Raw genomic sequence first — 22,185 nt, forward strand, 5'->3', positions numbered from 1 at the left:
AGACACACTCCCAGCCCTTGCTCTCTGATTGCCAAGAATCTAAATGGGGCTTATAAAGTGGGTATATTGTGTTTTTTTTCTATAAATTCTATATTTTATTGTTTCCGATTTTATCCTGGTGGCAGATTGCAACTTTAAAGAGAATGTAAGGTACTGGATGTGGTTTCATGGTTTTCTTGGGGTATCTGATATGTCATTTTAATCAGGCATCTATTTTCTGATTCTGCACTCTGGATGCCACCAATATAGGAGGTAAAGAGGGTCCTGCCTAAAAAAGCTATCGCCATAATAAAATACTAGGCTTACATCTGGCGAATCACAGGATGCTGATCTCTGATCTGCTAGGTAGGTTTTTAGAAAGGGGCAGTCTTATTTATATACTCATTCAAAGCTCAGGCACAAACATATCTTGTAATGTTCCAATCACTGTGTTTCTAGTGCAGCTATTATTGTTATCCTTTTGGTTCTTCACCTTTATTTCCAGTATATAGGATGATATACAAACACCCATACTTTATTGAGTATTTGTTGCATCTAGGAACACACTCCACCTTGAATCCCTTGGTTACAAATGTGCATGTGTATAAACCCTAGTATACTATTCTTTCACAACCAGAACTATATTGTTTATCATTAGGTAGGAAGCACCATTCTCAACTGTGAGATATAGTCCAAAATAATGATCCCTCTCAGCAGCTTGTGCACCTGGGTTATGATAGCAGCGCATACAAACAATTTTGCTCAAGCACAAGGTTTAATACTTTGGTTTTGACCTACCCAGCTCACCGCACATTGAGGTTTTTTTTTTTTAATAAAAAAGTGCACAATCAAGGGCTTTCATGTGCAGGTGGTCTACTCTACAAGGTATTAGAGGGAATGCTGGTCTAGAGATATTTGGCAATCAAGCAGGATTATCATCAGATATTGCAGAGCTTTGCCTCATAATATAATAGGCTTGATTGTGCTTTTTCCTGGAATACATTTCATTTTGTTTGAAAAAAAAAAAAAGTATCTAAGCAGCAACTGTCATAGATTCATTTACTTAATGTGAGGCAAAAATATATCTTTAATTTCTTCAGATTCTAAGTACTGCATCTTTGATAAGTGATTTTGTTTTTGGTTTATTTTGTTTTCTGTTAATGTTGCTGTGGAATAAACTCACTCTTACAAGAAAGAAAAATAAAGTGTTAATGGAGGCTTGAGATGAATAGTCCATTGCAAACAGACAGCTCCTAGATTTGCATTACTCTGAATCACTTTGGGTACTTCCGGGCAGAGATTTCTATAAAGATCCTTTGTGAGGATATGCAGCCAAATTGTATCTGATTTTGGCTCACTGTGTGCCAACACTCAGGCACTTCCTATGCAGCTGTACAAGCACATGCAGCACAAAACAAATGGCCGTGAGCAGAAAAGAGTCACTTATTATTCTATTTGGTGACTTTTCTAAACCAATGGAGATATGCTTTGTTGAATAGTTCTGTCATCACAAGGATAGTGTTCATGGGAATTCTTGCAAACTAGTAGGAAAATGTCATGCAGAAATGTGTATGCAGCTGTATCACCAAAAACCTGTAATTTGGCTTTTGCCTTGATGTAGTGCGGCGGTTTGGCAATTTTATTATTGAACTTGAAACTAAAAATCCCTGTATTTAAAAAATATATGCACTTGCACAGAATCAATATATGGATGTCATTCTCTTGCTATATAAATTGATTGTAATGAATGAATGAATTAAATACCAAAGCTCCCTTTTGTCTTCCAGAGTTGATAACGCAGAAGACCCAGTGTATGAGAGCCTGGAAGAGTTCCATGTGTTTGTACTGGCCCATATTTTAAGGCGACCCATTGTTGTAGTTGCAGATACAATGCTCCGGGACTCAGGGGGAGAAGGTAAGAGTACTTGTTCATTCAGTACATAACAAATTAAATATACACAAGCTTTTTGATCTTAAAGGGGAACTCAGGCTTCCAAACCAAAATTTTATAGGCCCACATAACACAGAAACCCCTAATCTACCCATCACAGTTACCTGTTTCTTCAAAAAGTATGAATAAATGCCATTTTCTATGATACAATCCAGCTGGTTAACAGTTCTTCTCTTTCTACACCATTTGAAATCCTGACAGGGAAGGAGGGACTAAACACTGATGTTACTTCTCCACAGCTTACAGACAGCATGCAGGAACTACGTAACCCACAATGCATTGCACTGTGATGTTCCATTCCTTATTGAAATCACATGTGCAGGGAATTGTGGGGTTTGGAGGGTGCAGGCTGAGGGCAAAGCTGAGCAAAGTAGTCAGACAGATCAGCAGAATAGCTTAGGGAACTGTCAGAAACCATTAAAAATCATGAAAAGTCTGCATATTTTTTAATTGATGTAAAGTGCAACGTTGCTTGAAATTATGTTGGGAGCAGGGGACATGAGTGGTTGGCAGGAGGGCCAGGTAGGGCTACTATGAGTTCTTGTTATGCCTCTGATCCAATTCAAAAAGGAAAGAGGTTCTCTACTTTTTGGAGCAGAGCCTATGGGAACCAAATGCAAATAACCTCAATTTAAAAGAAAAAAAATTGTACAAGATGTATTCTGTACTACAATAGAGAGAACTAATATGGAATCAAAATTCTGTTAGAAAATGTTTCAGCAGAGTTCAACAGTCTTTTTTCACATAATTACCCCTTGGCAATGCCACATGCTGTCCTTTCCTCTAATCTTATATGATCTCAGTGTTGCATCTTTCAGTTTCAATTATGAGACCTGGTATCTACCATGTTTTAAGTTGCCTTTAGTGAAATGTCTCTTGAAAATGTCTTTTTTCATTGCCGTGAAATAAAAAGAATGGAAATGTAAGATAAAATATCTAATATATTGCAACTAAATTGTTTTAACTCTCCCTACTGGACCACAGGAGCAAGAATCGAGCATTGGTTCTACAAACCATGTTTGACTTGCTGCATGACAAATCTGAAAGGTCCCTTTCAGGTTTTAATATGGTTTAATGCATTTCCTCCTCCACAGCCTGGCATAATTATGCAGTGCCTTCCAGAGGAGAGATGAAAGCAAATAAAAACAACAAAAAATGGTATTTGCATTTGGAAAATGTCAATAACGATAGAAGAGCAAAGTGAGAAATGTTCTCTCTAAGGAAAATATCTTAGTATGGCACAACATAAAAATGATAATGAATCATTTAAATGAGCTTCAGAAATGGCCGCACATGTCTATTGTATGTATAAAATGGCGTCTTGTAATAGGCCAGAATCTTACATTAGTGTGAGCATTACACTTTTATTGGTTCTTCCATATATTATGGCAATGCAGAGCATGACTTTTAAAAGGCATACTACTACCAAATCATTCCGTGTATAAAATATATTCTTATCCCTCCTTTGCAGCCTTTGCACCTATCCCTTTTGGCGGAATCTATTTACCTCTTGAAGTCCCACCCAACAGGTGTCACTGCTCACCCCTGGTCTTGGCCTATGATCAAGCCCATTTCTCAGCACTTGTGTCCATGGAGCAGAAAGATCAACAACGCGAGCAAGGTAGGGTGAGACCACTTTGCAGCAGCCACATTCTTCCAGATTCATGCACCATTTCTCTTCATCACACATTTTAATGCCCGATGAAGAGCTGAAAAGTTGAATTTTCTGTTTTTCTAGCATAATCACATGTCATTTAGCCAATAAAATCAAATTAACACAAAAAAAACTATGGCTAATACAGTACAACACTCTACTACTGCAACATTTCTATGTTGAAAATAAAGTTTTTTAAAATAATAAGCTAAGTCTGAATTATAATTTGAATTATTAGACAGTAAATGAGTTGATAGGTATCTGTGGTACAAACGTTTGTGAAACTCTCTGTTTACTTGTGTATGGTTTGCATTGTTTTCCAGGTTCATGAAGGATAAATCTGTTCTAGTGTTACAATATATAACCACAGAATAAGAACATTAAGGAAATGGCACATATATTTTATTGTCGCTTTTCAGTGTGATGCTTTGTGGTGTGATACATACTTGTGTGACACCCACACCAGGAATTTACCAAGACAAACTCACTGCTCTAGCAAATTACAATGTTTTCAGCTATTGGGGATAGATTTCTCCAACAAACAGTTTTAGCAAACTGTAGATTTAAAACTAGAATCCGGCTTCTCATTTTGAATTGCTCAGAGTTGCCCTCTGAGTTATGGGCGTTTATCAGTTATTTGTGTTGGTGTTGTCACTCAGTTCCATTCTACAGTCAGGCAGGGGGCAGGCTTGCATTTTAGTCATGGTAATGAACCAGCTATGTAAAATGTTTATTTTGATTGGTTGCTCTTGATCTGTGACTCATGATAATGTGCCCACAGGCTGTGTGCTTGATCTATCCTGACAATGTGCCGCTTAGAACATGAGGTCCATCTTGCTTTATAGAGGGCAGTTATATTTGAGGTAGCACATAATCAACAAAATTATCTTATGTTACTGTGGCCCATTTATCCCCTACCAGTGGCTCGTGAGTAACATGTTTGCTCACAAACCCCTTGGGTGTTGCTCTCAGTGGCCTCAAGCAAGTGCTTATTTTTGAATTCCTGGCTTGCAGGCAAATTTTGGATGCATAAAAACCAGGTGCACTGTCAAACAGAGCTTCCTGTAGGCTGCCAGTTCACAAACAGCCAATCACCGCCCTTATTTGACACCCCCCGGGACTTTTTTCATGCTTGAGTTGCTCTCCAACTTTTTTTACATTGGAATGTGGCTCATGGGTAAAAAAGGTTGGGGACCCCTGCTTTATCCTTACACTAGAATATTGTATATGTACATGTTATTTTCTTATTAATATTTAAATTTTTTAACCCAGGCTCTTCTTATTGGTGTTATTAAACTACCTCTAAAATGCTTTAGTTTATATATTGTTTCTAACTAAACACAGTGATTATCATTTAGCCTGGTTCCCTTTCCATTCATTAATTGACTTTCACTGCATTTCTGCATACAGCTGCTGCTTTGTGGGGCCCTGTTTTGACTGGTCTTTAGCACTGTTGCCCCCGCTGGCACCTCCTACCCTGAGTAGAACATGTATGTTATGATTAACCCAAGCATAACTAAACAGCTGCTCCTTTACCAATCACTTGTGCCCTGGGGTATGTTGTTCTCTGCACCTAGTACTCGATCAAAAATCCCAATCTCTGTGCAGAGAGCAGCATCAGGAGGCACAACAGAGCCCCAGTGCTCCCTAACTTGCACCTATAAGTGGCATGCATGTGTGCCAATGGGCCTTCCACCACTGTCCTTGTGGATAGAGCATTTCCTAATGCAGGCAGCATTCAAGGGACTGACCACAGGTCTCTATGCTCCTTTAAGGCCAATTGCCTTCTTTGCACTTTGCATATTGCACTTGTCATTGTGAGTAACCCCTGTGATTTTTACATGTGGAGGAGTAGATGTATTATTTATTAGAATTATTTTATTTTGATGCTAAAAGACAAAAATTGTTTTGAAATATCTTCATGACATAAGATGTAACGATGATGACGGGAACCCTTTAGTTTTGTCGTAGCTATCTGAAAATAGCAGGGATTTAGCGTCGTTTATTACAAAGCTGAACAGTGTCGTTATTTATGTGAGTAGAGGCAACTTTCTCGTATCTTTGCAGGGAAATGGTACCAGAAGGCTGTGCACAACTTTGTGCCCTGCATATTCTCCTTTCTGTATCCTAGAGCTGCACAGAGTGAAGAATTGCAATGAATGACTAACCATAAGAACAAAAGAAAAATGTGACGCTGAAGAGAAAAGAAATGATTTTAAATGGAGAAACAGAATTAAAATTAAGCACTGTGCTTTCTCGCTTTAACAAATGAGAGCACTTGAAATATTCTCCTTCTTAACTATCCGCTCAGCGGAAGAACCATTAATGTCTTTCACTTAACTCATCACTCAAAGCCCTTAACATACTTTAAATTCTGGCAGCATACAAGCATTTAAAGGATATGGATGGAGGAAATTTGAAAAATAAAATCTTCCTTTCCATCAGTATTTTGTTATTGCCTGTTTTAATCTGATAGTGTGTGTGTAATGCCTGGATTTATATGAATGTTAGAACTCTAGAGGAAGTCTTGGCCCTATAGCAACGTTCTCTAGCATGAAAATGAACAGAGCACCACAGCTGTTGCTATATTGTATGATCTTCACACACTGAAGTGCAATGCTCCATTAGTTTGCAGACAGAGCTGTTGATATGCATAAGGTGTTTCCATGTCCTGTGTTATGCACACATTTGTCTCGGTTAAAGCTGCGGACTAGAATAAATCTAATGTGGGATCCTGGGCAATTATGATATGATGAGCATTTACCAGCTGAACATGGTGTAGTTATTATTTTATGATGTGCCTCAGTCCCTACAGAAGGCAGGGAAGATCTAGTGCCTGGGAGCAGCCTCCGAGGCCACGTACCATAAAATATTCACATGTGAAAATATCAGTTTGTAAGATCGGCTTTGTCATTTTTTTTTCCAGTACATTGCCTCCTGCATTATCTTTCGTTCAGTATCAAATTTGCATATATATATATTTGCATAATATGAAAGAATGTGATCATAGGGGGCCCATGAACTATAGTCTTGGTCTAGTTCTACTACTCCTGGTGCAGTATGAACTGTATGATGTTAGTGGCATTGTATATAAGTAAATATGTGATGCTGATTCTATTTTCCCAGGGCAGACAACTCCTGTATGCTGTGCTATATGTTCCAACTTCCAATCAAATAGAAAGGAGCATACAAACAATATGTAGCAATGTCTATAGATATAAAGCATGCCCTGCTGCCCGTGCTGCCTTTCTGGTGGCTGTAACTAGTTATAAAAGTCATGACTAACCTGCAAACTCTAAAGAATGGACACGCAAACTGATTGAGCAATTACCATAAGCGCTGCCCTGTAAGTGGATCGGGCCTAAAAATGTATGTGAACAGTGTGTAAGAATAGCAGATTATCGAACGACATTTACAATTACCAGGGCTGCCTAGTGAGATAGCTATTGCCAGGTCCTTTTATTTCTCTAACAAACAGAACCGCTCTGATATTCCCTCACTTATTTACTGCTTTCCACTTCTGGGAATGCCCTAATTACAAGCAAGGTTTCAGTAAAAATCACTGCTGTGCCAGAAAGGCCCCAGTCGCACCATGGAAACTGCCTGTGACAATCTGTTTGTGGAACCTTAATGGCGGAACTTACAAAAACACGCTTTCCAATCCTTTCTTTTGCCAAGCATAAGGTGTGATAGATTCAGGGGTAGCTTTTCATTTCAGAAAGAGTATTAATACAATGCAGTTTTATTTCAAATGCCATAAACATGTAATAGTTTAAAGGGGGCAGTATGCTTATACTTTATATTTTTAATTGATATGGCCAGGCTGCTATCGATTTTATGTATTTATTTTATACCAACACTTTTTTTTCAAGATACAGTACTAAGTAACGCACAAAAAAACTCAAAACAAAAAACTCCTTGAGATTATCCATGACACACTGAAGGCACATCACCATTTGAATGTCTTTGGCACCATCAGAACGGCTTTTATCTGTGACGAGTGCATTTGATATGCTTTGAAACAAGCGTCTTGGTTGTGAATAAGTTATTATCTGCCATATAGTGTCATTCTGCAAACTTTTGCAAAGGTTTCGTAGTGTCGCTCTTTGAGAATATGTCAGCGAACAGCTCATACGTGTGACTGAAGTACAAAAAGTGCTCAAGAAAGTGTATACTTTGTCTGGAAGTGGCCCTTGAGCGTCTTTTAAGGGTTAAATGCAAAACCAGATTCTCATGAATACACCAGACTTGCTGTGTAAATGTACAGAAACTTTGTGTTGGGGAAACCACCTTGTTCTTTGTTCTACATTTAGGGGCAGATTTATTATGGTTCAAGTTGTGTTTCGAGGTTATTTTTGAGTCAAAAATCTATTTTTCAGGTTAGAATTTTTATTTTTCGAGATGTATTATACCCTGACACTGGAAATAACTTGAATCCGAAAATACACCATCTTAAACCTGTCAAGGTCATGTAGGAGCTAGGAACCATTTGAAAATGTACATATCCTTCATGTTGTTCAAGATTTTTGTCCATGGGTTTTGCTCGAAAACTCAAGCAATTAGAGGTGGGGTTTTTTTTTGCCTATTGGGTTTAATTAACATTTAAATTATTTTTAGACTTAAGGTATGGAGATCCAAATTTCAGAAAAGCCCAGGTCTCAAGCATTCTGGGTAACCAGACCAATACCAGACCAATACCATGTACAATAAAGGACTTTTCAATGGGCAGAAGCAATTGAAAGTGTGTGTAGCCCCAGATACTGATTCAAACACTGCTATGCCCTTTCCTTTGAATGGCTGGCAAGCAGCACTGTGCAGAAAAGCTTTAACAGCAGTGCAATGATGCCATACAGGCAAAGGCCATCTCACCTAGACTGCATTCTAAGCAAATAAATAAAATATTTAACAATTATTTCCTTTTTCTCTGTAATAAATAAAACAGTACCCTGTACTTGATCCTAAGAAATAATGAATCCGTACTGGAGCCAAAAAAAGTTTTATTGCGGTTGTTTCATGTTTAAATGATTTTTAAGTAGACTTAAGGTATAGATATCCAAATTACGGAAAGAAATCCCTTATCCAGAAACCCCCCAGGTCCCGAGCATTCTGGATAACAGGTCCCATACTTGTAGTTGCAAACGTAATTACAAAGCTAAATTTGTCCTGTATTTGAATTTCTGTGTAGTACTCGCAGTGATATAATTAGATGTATAAGGGCCCTAGTGCAAATTAGGGTCCAGATCCCTCATTGAGCCATTCTCAAAAACCTTGCCCCCCAATTATGTAGCTACCCCTCCCTCTGAGCACACATATAGCAGAACAGCACATGTTAATGAGAGCTGCTGCCATTGGAACTGCACGTAGCCTGTACACACTGGCTTTATATCCAAACTGCTTGTATGCAGGTATTCTTTCTTGTTGTACAGGATGAGCATGCCGGCAGACAGCTGCATCTCGCTGATTAGAGTAATCACATATCTGCTAGGACTATTTTATTATTTGAATATGCAAAAGATTAGAGGAGAAAATATCGTTCCCATCCCCATGTAGGAAGCTGCTGGTGACAGGCTTGTGAAAGGCTTTGGGGAATAGTCCTTGTTGTTTACAAAGAGAGTTGAAATCTGTCTAAAAGCGTGAGATTATGAGAGCACCACAGTCCTTTTCCTTTCCTTTTTTTTCTTATACATCTATTTAATGTTGCTCATCCAAAAAAAAGATCATACACCTAGCAAACTGATATTTAAGTCTTCTCTATAGCAGTCACTACTCCTTGCATTCCAGTTGTATTTAACCTCTGAATGTATGGAACAAAGAGGACGAATGGAATGACTTTGAAACAAGGTCACAATGCCAGAATTATCTATCATAGAAATAAAAATGTCATGGCACCCATAATATACACCCATACTGTATCTGTTCTGTACCATATCCGTGCAGCCTGTACTCTCCTGTTTTCTTTGTCAGAACTGGTTGGAACTTTGATAGGTATTAAGATAACCATCCAAATGTGCCTGGATAAAAAAGGTTGGCTGATTCCAAGCCAAAGAAGAGTCATACTCTGGCCCAAGGCCCAGAAGGCACTTTCAGTCCACACATATTCTGAGGCCAGATTGGCTTGACTTCTAAGCTCCTGGGCATCATTGCAGCCCATACCTCTTATATCATATGACCTAGAATATGTAGTTGCTGAAACCTGCTGTTAATTAACTTAAGTTCTGGCATCATAAAAAAGAAAAAGGTTCTGTAAATGTTACCATGGTAGCAAGCTTTATAACCATTAGATAAAATATGGAAACATGTTGATGCTTTAAAGATAATGTATAATAATCTTAGGATTCATACATCTAAGAAGAATGATTTGTATTCTATCTGAGACTGTGTAATATGTAACATAGAGATATGAGTTTAGGTTGGGTACACTTTAGCCAAGTTTAGAAAGAACACTGTTTCTTAACCACGCTTAAATTCTTGCTAGACCATAAATTCCAGCAGGCTTTCAAGGGTTACTGCATGCTTGGAACTGTAGTAAAGCAACATCAGGGTTGGGTTCTTAAAGCAATAATGTTCAGTTAGATAGCCACCAACCAACAATTAGCTTTACACATTACACGAGGGGGTGAGGGGTACAGGGCCCATTGTGGCAAACAGGAAATGACATTTAGGGGAAGTGCCGTCAAGCGCACCCATGCAAGTGGTGTCATTTCCATTCATTGTTGGCACTAGGGTTGCCACCTTTTCAGTTCATATTCCATAAGAGTTCTTAAAACAAGCCGGATACAGATAAACTGAAAGATCTGCTCACAAGAGCTTAAAGTGAAGGTAATTCTAAAAGTAATGCAGATTCTGTGGGGGAAATGGAGTGTGTGTAGTGTATGCACAGTGAATATAGTGCATTATCGTGATATGTGGGTTGACATAAAGTCAACCTGTACCCAACCCAATCACTTCTGGTCTGCATCTGACCCTAACCTGCCAAGCCCCCTGTGTTTATAGATCTGCGCCTAAACCACCCATCTCTGACAACGGACGTAGCACTCAGACGCGAGTGTAAAAATATTGATATCTCGAGACGAAAGTGGGGCATAGTAAGGTTGCGGGCAGGGTGGGTGGAATGGTAAAGTTCAGGCCTAACCCACCTACTGAAGATGCATGGATGCCATCCTGAAGCTGTCTGACCCTTGGGTAAACCATTTTGGGTGGCCCACACATGATTAGTGCATTATAGTTTTCACCTCGCTGAAAAATTTGCGAAATAATAAAAGTTTGTCATTGAAGTGAATAGGCGTCTCACAATTGCAGTCAATGGCCGTCATTTTGTGGCGAAACCTGGTGTAAAATTTTGCCCATCACTTATCTTGATTATATAGCTTTTTATATATGTGCTATATAACTACAGTGCAGTCCCCATTGATACATATCTATAAATATATTTCACTAAACTGAATTTACCTTCGACAAAGCTACAGACTTTTCCTTGAGGTGTTGATTAAATCTAAATGAAATGCAATCAAATGTTCATACTCATTTGTAAATCAAAGCTAATCAAGGATGCAACTATTGTGCAGAGAGCGGTGCTCTTACTTAATACTTAGCTGTGCTTTCATTTCCAAGAAAAGGTAAGGCCAAGAGCACAGTGTTCTCGCTGTGAACTGACAGTTAGAATTTGGTCGGCTGCACGTGGCAGTTAGATGTGCCCACTCGCACACATGGAAAGGCGAGTTTATCACCTACTCCATTTATTATTTACTGATTTGCTTTCAGGCTCCTTTGTTTGGATGCACAGCTTTTACAAATGACTGATTTCAAGCTCTGGACCCACTTTTGTGCCTTTCTCTATGTTGGTTTTCTCTTGTGTCAGTGTCTTTAGATCACATTTTTACATAAAGTTGATTCAAAATCATTTATGTATGAAATATTTCTGTTATTTTTATCCCCACAATTTCTTGTTCAACTAGCAAGGTCTGTTTATGTCCAGACAAATAGTGTTATCAGTTCTGCATTGCTAGAGGCTGAAGCATTGGATAATGAATATGCTGATGCAGTTGCCTGGTCTAACATGCACTGTATATAACAGTACTATGCAAGACTTTGGGGATGTCAAACAGAATGCTCAAAATGCAAATAAAATAAATTCGATTTTTATATCTATTGTACATTTCCTGCAAATAGTGTCTGATTTGTTTCCAGTTTCTGTTGCAAACACTAGTGTTAATTTATGAAGTTGCAGGTTGGTCAACACTAACTGACTTGTTAGCCTTGAGGCTTTTATGTTGGATTTGTTTGTAGGAAAATTAACATATATGTTGTTTATATTGCAGCATGGCTGACCAGGCATGCTGAAGGGCTACACTTTTTCTCTTTCTACAGTGGTTCTATTAATAGTTTAGTATGGCCCACTCCTCAAGCATGTGACTTGAATCAGATTTTAGGTAACACACAGAGTGAAAAGTAACTGTTCATGAACATGTTGTGATGGTGCACTGCCCTCCAAATGTGGTGGTTTAGAATCCACTATTTCAGGATTCGGGTGAATAACAAACCAGATTTTACATATGTAAATTAGGGGGAAGAGAATGGCAGAGCGTGGTTAAATATTTCTTGAATTCCTTGTTTTTGTGACAAAAAGCCACTTGATTTTTTGGATTCAGATTCACTTTGGCCAGGCACTTGGATTCTGACCGAATACTGCTGAAAAAGGCTTAATCTTGTCCAAATCCTGGATTCGGTTTTAGATCACTTCTTATGAAGTTGAGCTTTTATTGGATCCCACACCCCTAAACAAAAAGACAAGGTGAACAGTCGTAATTTCAGTAGTGTAAGGTTGCCCAAGTTATGGTAAAAATGTATTTAGTTCATAAGCTGAATCAGGTCCCGTGATTATAAACTTTATACAAAGTCAAAACTTGAGATGTAGCTGAGCCTAAGGGTGAAGTCACACGTGGTGTTTTTAAGTTGCGTTTTTAAAAACTTTCGGTCGAAGGCTAATACGCCAATGAAACCACACACGCATGATAATATGCGTTTTTCAGCCTGTCGGTTTTTTTCCCAAAAGGCATTTCTGTTTTTTCTCATTTCCCACAATTCCAATTTTTGTAAGTTTAGTAAATCTTCTTGAAAAAAGCCAAGTGGAAAAGCAATTTACTTGCAAAATGTAGCCATACTGCAACGTAATTACATCACCAGCATATGCCACCGCAAATCCGTATATGCGTAATCCATCTTGCAAGAGTTTGGCCGTCATATTGAAAATACCCAACGTATTTCAGAGAAGTGTATTTCCAAACCTGCGGATCCCATAGAGTGGGAGTGGGGTGTTTCCTTGGCATTTCTGCAGAAAAACACAAATACTGGTGTTGCGTGGTTGATGTTGGCTCGCAAGCACCCCATGGGAATTGCTACAGTGCGTATTTCTATTATTTTCAGTAGGGCTTCATTTTGTGAGTATTCATGCCTGGCTGCACGTTTTTAAAAACACAAAGTAAAAACGCCACTTGTGAGCTCATCCTTGGACACATTCAGCGGCCTTAAACATGGTTCTTTAAATGAATCCAGCTCCTAATCAATAAGTAATGCTGGCTTTTACAGATAACAAGCAGCACGGCTCGGGGTTAAGATGTCATTCTAAACAAGCTCAGGTGGGGAGATGCATCAAACCGAATTCAGTGAATATAAAAGACCTTTATGTTTCTGTACAGAAATCTGGAGAAACCAGTCTCTACTGCAAAACAGTAAATGGCCACTAAGTCAAAGGCAGCAGTGTTACCTTGTAGCAAAAGGGACGGCAGCTAAGGAGTCTTCATTGAGACATTTAAGTGGGTTTGTGGCCAAGTATGTCATTCCAAACAATCTAATTTTGGGAAAGTAGTAACTATATAAGCATGTTGGGGCATTTGACAAACTCTATGAAAGATGAACAGAAGAAGATCTTGGCTCTGGAGAGCTGTAGTGGCTCACTTTGCGGACATTAGTGGGGAGACTGGTGTGTAATGTGCAGAGCAGACGCTGCAGTTGTATGACAGACTGGATTAGGATTTGAGCCAGGTTTAGTATTAATCATGATTGTGGTTTTAGGTGTGAAAGCACAGTCAAAACTATGGGAAGTAATGAGTAAACATGTTCAGAGCTATGGAAGTTTTCAGCACTTCTGTTGCTGCAGTTTCAGCTGACAGGATGACTACACCAAGCACACATACTGACAACTTGTTATTCCTTCCTCACATACCAATACTGGGGATACGGATGGTCAGCTCTTTCTGCCGTGCTGCTGCTGCTGCTGCACCTGTTTCTCTGAGGCTCCAGTTTCATCCAGAGCCATACTGCTGAAATGTCTGCTCTGCACAGTACAAATTGTTCAGGTTCCTAATTCTCTCTTTTCTCATCTTTCGCATTCCATTAACTGTGCAGTAATAATATTTTTATGGCTTATGTATTTATACACGAATGGTAAGTATGTTAAGAATTAAGCTGCATACAATATATTGATATTGACTATCTGTAATAAATTGTATATGCACATACATATTATATGTAGGACATCATCACTGCATTAATAGAACTAAACTAGTCAGGCTTTTGTATGTGCTTTTCATTAATAATAAATAGGATTTTGCCTTTCACATGCATGAAAAATGATTGATGCATTATTGATGCATCTGGGGTTCACATAGGACACCATTCATTTTGGTGGGGTTAGGGTGTGGCAGTGTGTCTGAAGATGCTTCAGGTCTTTGTCTGTAGCTTATCTCCTGCATCTTATTTCTTAATGTCTGATAATGTCGTATAATTATTAATGTTTCCTATACCCTGAGCCAGTCATTACCTTTCAGACCTAATTGTTCCTTAGAGCAATTTCATACATAGCCGTACTATACCCATGTCTGATTTAGAGAAGTAACTTGAATAGTTTACATTCAAATCCAGGTCTCCCTATAAGCTTGTCCTTATCTTACCTGTAAAATGTTACTTTTTCTTTTAATTTCATGAGCAAGGCAGGAAAAACAGAAAGAGTAAAGCTACTCCATGTTTCCAACTTGAGCACAAAAGAGCAATGTTATACAGGGTACACCCCTGCGTGGTTTATTTAGTGGAACGCAACATTTCAGGGTCACTCTGCTTTGTCAGCCCATTGCTTTCCGCTGAATAAACCACACAGGCAGGGGCGTTTCAGGCCAGTATGCCATCCTGAGGTTGCCAAGTCAATGCCGCCTTCCCTGCACTTAAACTTTTGGCATCGGAGCAGGTAGAGGGGGGGCCGCAGCACAATTGCACACTCTGCACTAGAAGAGGCGAAATTCCATTTTTTAAGTTGGAATTTTGGCTCTGTAAGTTACCAGGAGCAGCTTTTTGCTGCCCCTGGTAACTTGTGGGCTGTTGCTGCCTGTCAGTGTCGGACTGGCCCACTGGGATACCAGGAAAACTCCCGATGGGCCCAGTTGTCAGTGGGGCCTTGTGCTGCTAAACATTTAGCCTATTTCATGGCCATTCCCTATTTCTATGAGAACAAAGAGGCCAAATAGATGGAATAATAGATTATAGTATGTAAAGAAAACAGACTAGAAGAATAGAGTTTGAGTGAGGAGAGGAAGAAAATAGTACTGAGAGTGGGCTCCTGGTCTAAGGTTTTTGGGTGGGCCCCTGATCGAAGGTTTTTTGGTGGGCCCCTGGTGTCCCAGTCCGACACTGCTGCCTGTTTCTCATCTTGTCTCATAGGCACAGCGTCCCTGCACCCAGGGGTTTACCCCACGTACATTTGATCTGCTGTGCTGGTCCTTGCTTAAATTGTGTCTGAATATTGGGAGGCTGCCAATCCTTCCGACCGAGCATCAAGCTTTATGCATTGGAGAGTGTGGATGTGCTGGCGAGTCTCTACAACTTATGTAGATTAGGCATGCTCACATAAACCCCTGAATTGTGGACTTCTGTTTATCTGTATGCCAAAACAGTCCCGACTGCTTTATAATGTAAAACAGTAGGTAAATATGGATTTTTTTTCAAAAGAATAGGCCGTATTTTCAGAATACGTTATATATGTTTCATTTGTGTTAAAGAAGGTGTATATATAAAATGATCAGCCAGTTGTTGAGTAATAACTGTGCTAGAAATGCTAGCAGAGGAAAGTCGTCCTTTTAATTAGTGCAAAACTGCTCAGTGCAATGTTACAACATCCCTGCACCTGGGAAATACAAGGGAGAGATTCCAGTCCCTCTTTAGTCAGCAGCCACAATGGTCGTCAGAGCTTAGTGATCTCCATAGTGATATTTTTGTTATGCACATAAATAAAATGGGCTGCTTGTTTGCAATACTGTGTTCTACACTGCCATCTTGTGGTCACTGGAACTACAATGTTTTGAAACTACAGTTAGGTCCATAAATATTTGGACAGAGACAACTTTTTTCTAATTTTGGTTCTGTACATTACCACAATGAATTTTAAATGAAACAATTTAGACAACTGCAGACTTACAGCTTTAATTCAGTGGGTTGAACAAAAAGATTGCATAAAAATGTGAGGAACTAAAGCTTTTTTTTTTAACACAATCACTTCATTTCAGGGGCTCAAAAGTAATTGGACATTGACTTAAAAGCTATTCCATGGGCAGGTGTGGGCAATTCATTTGTTATGTCATTATCAATGAAGCAGATAAAAGCCCTGGAGTTAATTTGAGGGGGGGGGGTGCTTGTATGTGGAAGATTTTGCTGTGAACAGACACAGTCAAAGGTGCTGAGGTGAAACAAGCCATCCTTAAGCTGCAAAAACAGAAAAAACCCATCCGAGAAATTGCTACAATATTAGGAGTGGCAAAATCTACAGTTTGGTACATCCTGAGAAAGAAAGGAAGCACTGGTGAACTCAGCAACGCAAAGAGACCTGGACGTCCATGGAAAACAACAGTGGTGGATGATCACAGAATCATTTCCATGGTGAAGAGAAACCCCTTCACAACAGTGACAAGTGAACAACACTCTCCAGGAGTTAAGTGTGTCGATACCCAAGTCTACCATAAAGAGAAGACTGCATGAAAGTAAATACAGGGGGGGGGGGCACTGCAAGGTGCAAGCCACTCATAAGCATCAAGAATAGAAAGGCTAGACTGGACTTTGCTTAAAAAAAAAAACATCTAAAAAAGGCAGCAGAGTTCTGGAAAAACATTCTTTTGACAGATGAAATACAGATCAACCTCTACCAGAATTATGACAAGAAAAAAGTATGGAGAAGACATGGAACAGTTCATGATCCAAAGCATACCACATCATCTGTAAAACGGCAGTGTGATGGCTTGGGTGTGCATGGCTGCCAGTGGCACTGGGACACTAGTGTTTATCCATGATGTGACACAGGAGAGAAACAGCCGAATGAATTCTGAGCCGTTCAGAGACATACTGTCTGCTCAAATCCAGCTAAATGCAGTCAAATTGATTGGTAGGTGATTCATAAGACAGATGGACAATGGCCCAAAACATACAGCCAAAGCAACCCAGGAGTTTATTAAAGCAAAGAAGTGGAATATTCTTGAATGGCCAAATCAGTCACCTGGTCTGAACCCAATTGAGCTGCATTTCACTTGTTGAAGACTAAACTTCGGACAGAAAGGCCCACAAACAAACAACAACTGAAAGCCACTGCAGTAAAGGCCTGGCAAAGCATTAAAAAGGAGGAAACCCAGAATCTGGTGATGTCCATGAGTTCAAGACTTCAGGCTGTCATTGCCAGCAAAGGGTTTTCAACCAAGTATTAGAAATGAACATTTTATTTTCAGTTTTTTAATTTGTCCAATTTCTTTTGAGCCCCTGAAATGTAGTGATTGTGAAAAAAAGGCTTTAGTTCCTCACATTGTTATGCAATCTTTTTGTTTAACCCACTAAATTAAAGCTGAAAGTCTGCAGTTCAGCTGCATCTGAGTTGTTTCATTTAAAATTTATTGTGGTAATGTACAGAACCAGAATTAGAAAAAAAAGTTGTCTGTCCAAATATTTATGGAGCTAACTGTATATGCATTTACAGGGGTGTAACTATAGAGGAAGCAGACCCTGCAGCTGCAGGGGGGCCCAGGAGGTATAGGGGCCCCATGAGGCCCTAATTCATATACAGTTTCAATAAATATTGGTAAAACAAGTCAACCGCTAAACATTTTGGGGGCCTGAAAAATAATTTGCTATGGGGCCCAGTAATATCTAGTTACGCCACTGTGCATTTATAATCGGCTTTGTGCTACAGTATATTTTAACTATAGGAATACTTGCATCTGTAATAGGCAGATAATGTACTGTATTAACTTGTCATATTGATGCATACTGTTCATTAAAAAAAAAGTTTCATTTCTGCAGTGAAATGTTTCATTGTGGCATATAAAAATCATTGTGCAATTCCTTTGTCCCCATGTGTGATGCACATTGGGAGCAAAGTTTTGGATGGGAAATAGCACCAAGCATTACCGTCCTGTAGAGTCCAATAACATACAACTGCTCAATGGAACACATACTGTAGAGTTGACATGGGTATCCGCTTATTCTTCTGGCGACTAATCTCCCCGAACTGCCTTCCCGCCAGCTGGAATGTAAATCGCCGGCGGGATGGCACTTGGAACACTTTGTTTTCCAAAGTCGCCCAACGTTGCCTCACCAGGAAACTTCGGAAAGCTGAAGCGATCCGAGTGCCATCTCGCCTCGATTTATATTCTAGCTGGCGGGAAGGCAGTTTGGATAGATTAGTCGCCCGAAGAAGAAGCGGTTTGTCGTCCAGGGCGACTAATCTCCTGAAATAGCAGCATGTGTCTCTGCCCTAATGTAAGGACACACGCTAAGATTCTGGGAGATTTCGTTGCCTGGCGACAAATCGCCTCTTCTTCAGGTTGACTTATCGCCCTGAAAAGCCTTGGAGCGCTTCAAAGTTTCCTTGTGTGCCCTTACCCTAAAACTTTCTTGACTCTCAGGAAAATGTTTGACATTTTAATAAATCTAAAAACTGAATTCCTTAGTTTGACCTATAATGTATCTACCCTGGGGACTAGAAGGTTTATTTATTAAAGGGGTGGCTCACATTTAAGATAACTTTTATTATGTTATAGAATGGCCAATTCTAAGCAACTTTTCAATTGGTTTTTATTTTTTATTTTTTATAGTTATTTGCCTTTTTCTTCCCATTCTTTGCAGCTTTCAAATGGGCGGCGCTGGCTCCCTTCTAAAAAACAAATGCTCTGTAATGCTACTAATGTATTATTATTGTTACTTTTTTATTTTTTACTGATCCTTATTACTGATCCTTCTATTCAGATCTCTCCTATTCTCATTCCAGTCTCTTATTCAAATAAAGGCATGGTTGCTAGGGTAATTTGGACCCTAGTTACCAGATTGCTTAAGATGCAAATTGAGCTTTTGAATAAAAAGCTTAATAAATCAAAAGCCTTCAATAATAAAATATGAAAACCAATTGCAAATTGTCTCAGAATATCACCCTCTGCATCATACTAAAAGTTTCCTCAAAGGTGTACAACCCCTTTAAGAGTTTATAAACATTGCCTTCTGGTTATTTGTGACTCGGTAACTTGCTTTATTGATACCAACAATATATCTGCAGCTTCCCATCATTAACATTTATTCAGTAACTAAAGGGCATGACACAATGACTGGCCGGATCAATCAATAAGCTCTTTCCAATGATCTTAAATAAAACCCCATCATCTCACAATACAGTTACAAGTGAAGACTAGTGACCAATGCAAACCATTTCAGTAGACAATCTATAATAATCAATATTTTATATTTCCAAATGATTTATCATTGTTTTTTTTTGCTACCAAAGTCTCAGTCACTGATGCAGAAATGTTGTTATAATCTATAGGATGATTACCCAGCGGATATGAAGGGAAGGCTAACCTGATTTAGTGCTTAAGTACCAGGGATTTGTAGTTCAGCAACAGCAGTACTGCCTCAGATTTGCATTCTTCACTCATCAGTGGTGCAAAAAGTAGTGACGGCAAATCACACCAAACATATGAAGTACTTGTTGTGTCTCTACAATTAAATGTTACTCATACATCTCTTTCACAGCGGTGATCCCTTTAACTGACTCAGAACACAAGCTTCTACCTTTGCACTTTGCAGTTGATCCCGGGAAGGACTGGGAATGGGGCAAGGATGACAATGATAACATCAAGTTAGCCAGGTAATACTTGTACATATGTCAGTCATCGTGACATGTTTAATTCAGCAGTTTTCTGTATGTTGTCTGTAGCATTGTCTGTTCTTGTGATGTGAAGTTGTGATGTGGTTATGTTTTCTCCTTACAGTCTGATCCTGTCTCTGGAGGCCAAACTGAACCTTCTGCACAGCTACATGAATGTAACCTGGATACGCATCCCTTCAGAAACACGGGTAAGGCTTTGCAGTTTTAAAGGCTCATTATGATTGCTCCAGTGATGTATCTATAGAGGAAGCAGACCCTGTGGTTGCTGGGAGGCCCGGGGAAAAGGGGGGGACCAGGACCATGGGGTCAGCTTCCTCTATTGCTGAAAAGAACAACCCCCTCAATAGCCGCTCTCTTACCTGCAGTGAAAAAGGGGGGCACAGGCAGCTGGGAGACTATGGCACAGCGCGGGGAGTGCGCAGGAAGTTGGGGATCGCAGTGCACCAGACCCCTCCATAGATTTTTTGCAGGGGGCCTGGCACACTCTGGATTGCTCCATGAATGTCCTCACTTAAAATATATATATACAGTATATATATATATATATATATATATATATATATATATATATATATATATAAAATCAGAATCACTTCCACAGTACACCACCAAAACACAGGCTGTATGTTTATTCAGTCATATGGGGCAAATTCACTAAGGCGCGAAGCGCCGAACGCTAGCGTTAATTCGCTAGCGTTTGGCATTTTCGCTACTGCGCAAATTCACTAACGAACGCTGGCGTAGTTTTGCTAGTGTTACTTCGCAACCTTACGCCAGGCGAATCTTCGCTAGCGACAAAACTACGCAAATTCACTAACTTGCGCAGTGTAGCGAACGCTACCTTTTACGCTAGACTTCCTTCGCCACCTCAGACCTGGCGAAGCGCAATAGAGTAGATAGGGATTGTTTCAAAAAAAGTCAAAATTTTTTCTAAGTCTCAAAAAACGCTGGCGTGTTTTCTACATGATGGCTGATAGGCTGAAAAAGATCGAAAATTTTTTGGGGCTCCCCTTCCTCCCCCCTACTTTTCCTGACTCATGGCAACTTACCTAGACAGTGGGCACATGTGTAGGGCAAAATAAATTTTTTATTTGCAGATTTGAAGGTTTTCTAGGCATTTGTAGTGCAGATACGTGTTCCTCCATTGAAATTTGAATTTCACGCCGTATGCAAATTAGCCTTCGCTAGCGCAACTTCGCTTTATATAGCGAAACAACGCTAGCGCAACTCCGCAACCTTACGCTACCCCTGTGCGCAACTTCGGAATTTAGTGAATTTGCGAAGCGCTGGCGAAACTACGCCTGGCGAAGTGCGGCGAAGTGCGGCGAAGTTGCGCCTGGCGCAACTTCGCATCTTAGTGAATTTGCCCCTATAGTGAGGCAAGCATTTATATACAGTAACTAGTACTTGACTTTTTGTTCCATCAGAGCCGCACATCTTAGTCAGCACTCAGGCCATATTATAGATCACTTTGTCAATTAAAACAACAGTTTCTAGGTGTTCTTATTTACCATCAAAGAAAATGCGAAAACTGGTCATCTGTAGAAAAGTGATTTGGGCCTTAATGTTCTATGTAAGAGTAGCAGCAGCTATTGCATTTATGAGGAACAGAGTCATTTGGAGTGAAGGCTGGGTAGCCCTATGCTTCCATTCATTCCAAATCTGATACCGTTTCATCACTGTATATCACTGAATACAGTATATAAAGCTCTCCGTAGAGCAGATTGATTAGAAGGTCTATGAGGATGGAAATAAAATATCTCTGAGCAGTAGGGCATGTCAGGTCAGGTCATATCAGGGGGATGGGACAATTATACATTAACCTTGTGTATGTGTAAATTTGTATCTCACTGAGCTGTACCAAGCTATATTTCTGGTGTTGTAGAGACAGCTAACAAATTGAATCTATTACTTACAGGGTTGAAGTTTGTAAGGAACCATGATTTATTTATGGACTCACTGCACATTTATTTTTTACCACTTGATAACTGCTGGGAGTACATAAGTCTTTCCCACCACACACCTATTGGATTCCACTCAGAAAGTGATGAAATACCTACTACAGATGCAGGTGAAGGTCAAGAGTCAAACAATAACCATTTCCTTATTCAGTGGAACCAAGAATTCTGCCCTTTATTTATGCTACAGCCTCTTATGTATTACCTCCCAGCTCCTGCACTTTATGCCCAATTTATGTTGAATGTACGGCAACCTTTGTCCCCGAGTCCAGTGATTTCTTGGCAATTAAATGAAGTAACAACCAAACAAAAATGATGCCAACAACATAATGTGCAGATACATACACAGCGCTGCGAAATATGTTGGCGCTATATAAATACATGTTAATAATAGTATGAGACATCACCTGGAGTTACTGATCATTTTGAAAACATTCATCTCGTTGAAGCACGGTGCAGT

General features: G+C 39.5%; 1 protein-coding gene across 4 annotated transcripts in view; it reads left to right on the forward strand.

Annotated features, from left to right (window-relative positions):
- The window catches only part of otud7a.L (OTU deubiquitinase 7A L homeolog), a 136,771-nt gene that overhangs the window by 106,209 nt on the left and 8,377 nt on the right, over nt 1–22,185 (forward strand). For all 4 annotated transcript variants that reach the window (XM_018252994.2, XM_018252993.2, XM_018252995.2 and 1 more), the window contains 4 exons: nt 1,767–1,894; nt 3,402–3,551; nt 19,632–19,746; nt 19,871–19,955. In XM_018252994.2, coding sequence (XP_018108483.1) covers nt 1,767–1,894; nt 3,402–3,551; nt 19,632–19,746; nt 19,871–19,955 — 478 coding nt within the window. The remainder of the gene's footprint in view (nt 1–1,766; nt 1,895–3,401; nt 3,552–19,631; nt 19,747–19,870; nt 19,956–22,185) is intronic.

The sequence above is a fragment of the Xenopus laevis genome, chromosome 3L (assembly GCF_017654675.1).
Source record: "Xenopus laevis strain J_2021 chromosome 3L, Xenopus_laevis_v10.1, whole genome shotgun sequence".
NCBI lineage: Eukaryota > Metazoa > Chordata > Amphibia > Anura > Pipidae > Xenopus > Xenopus laevis.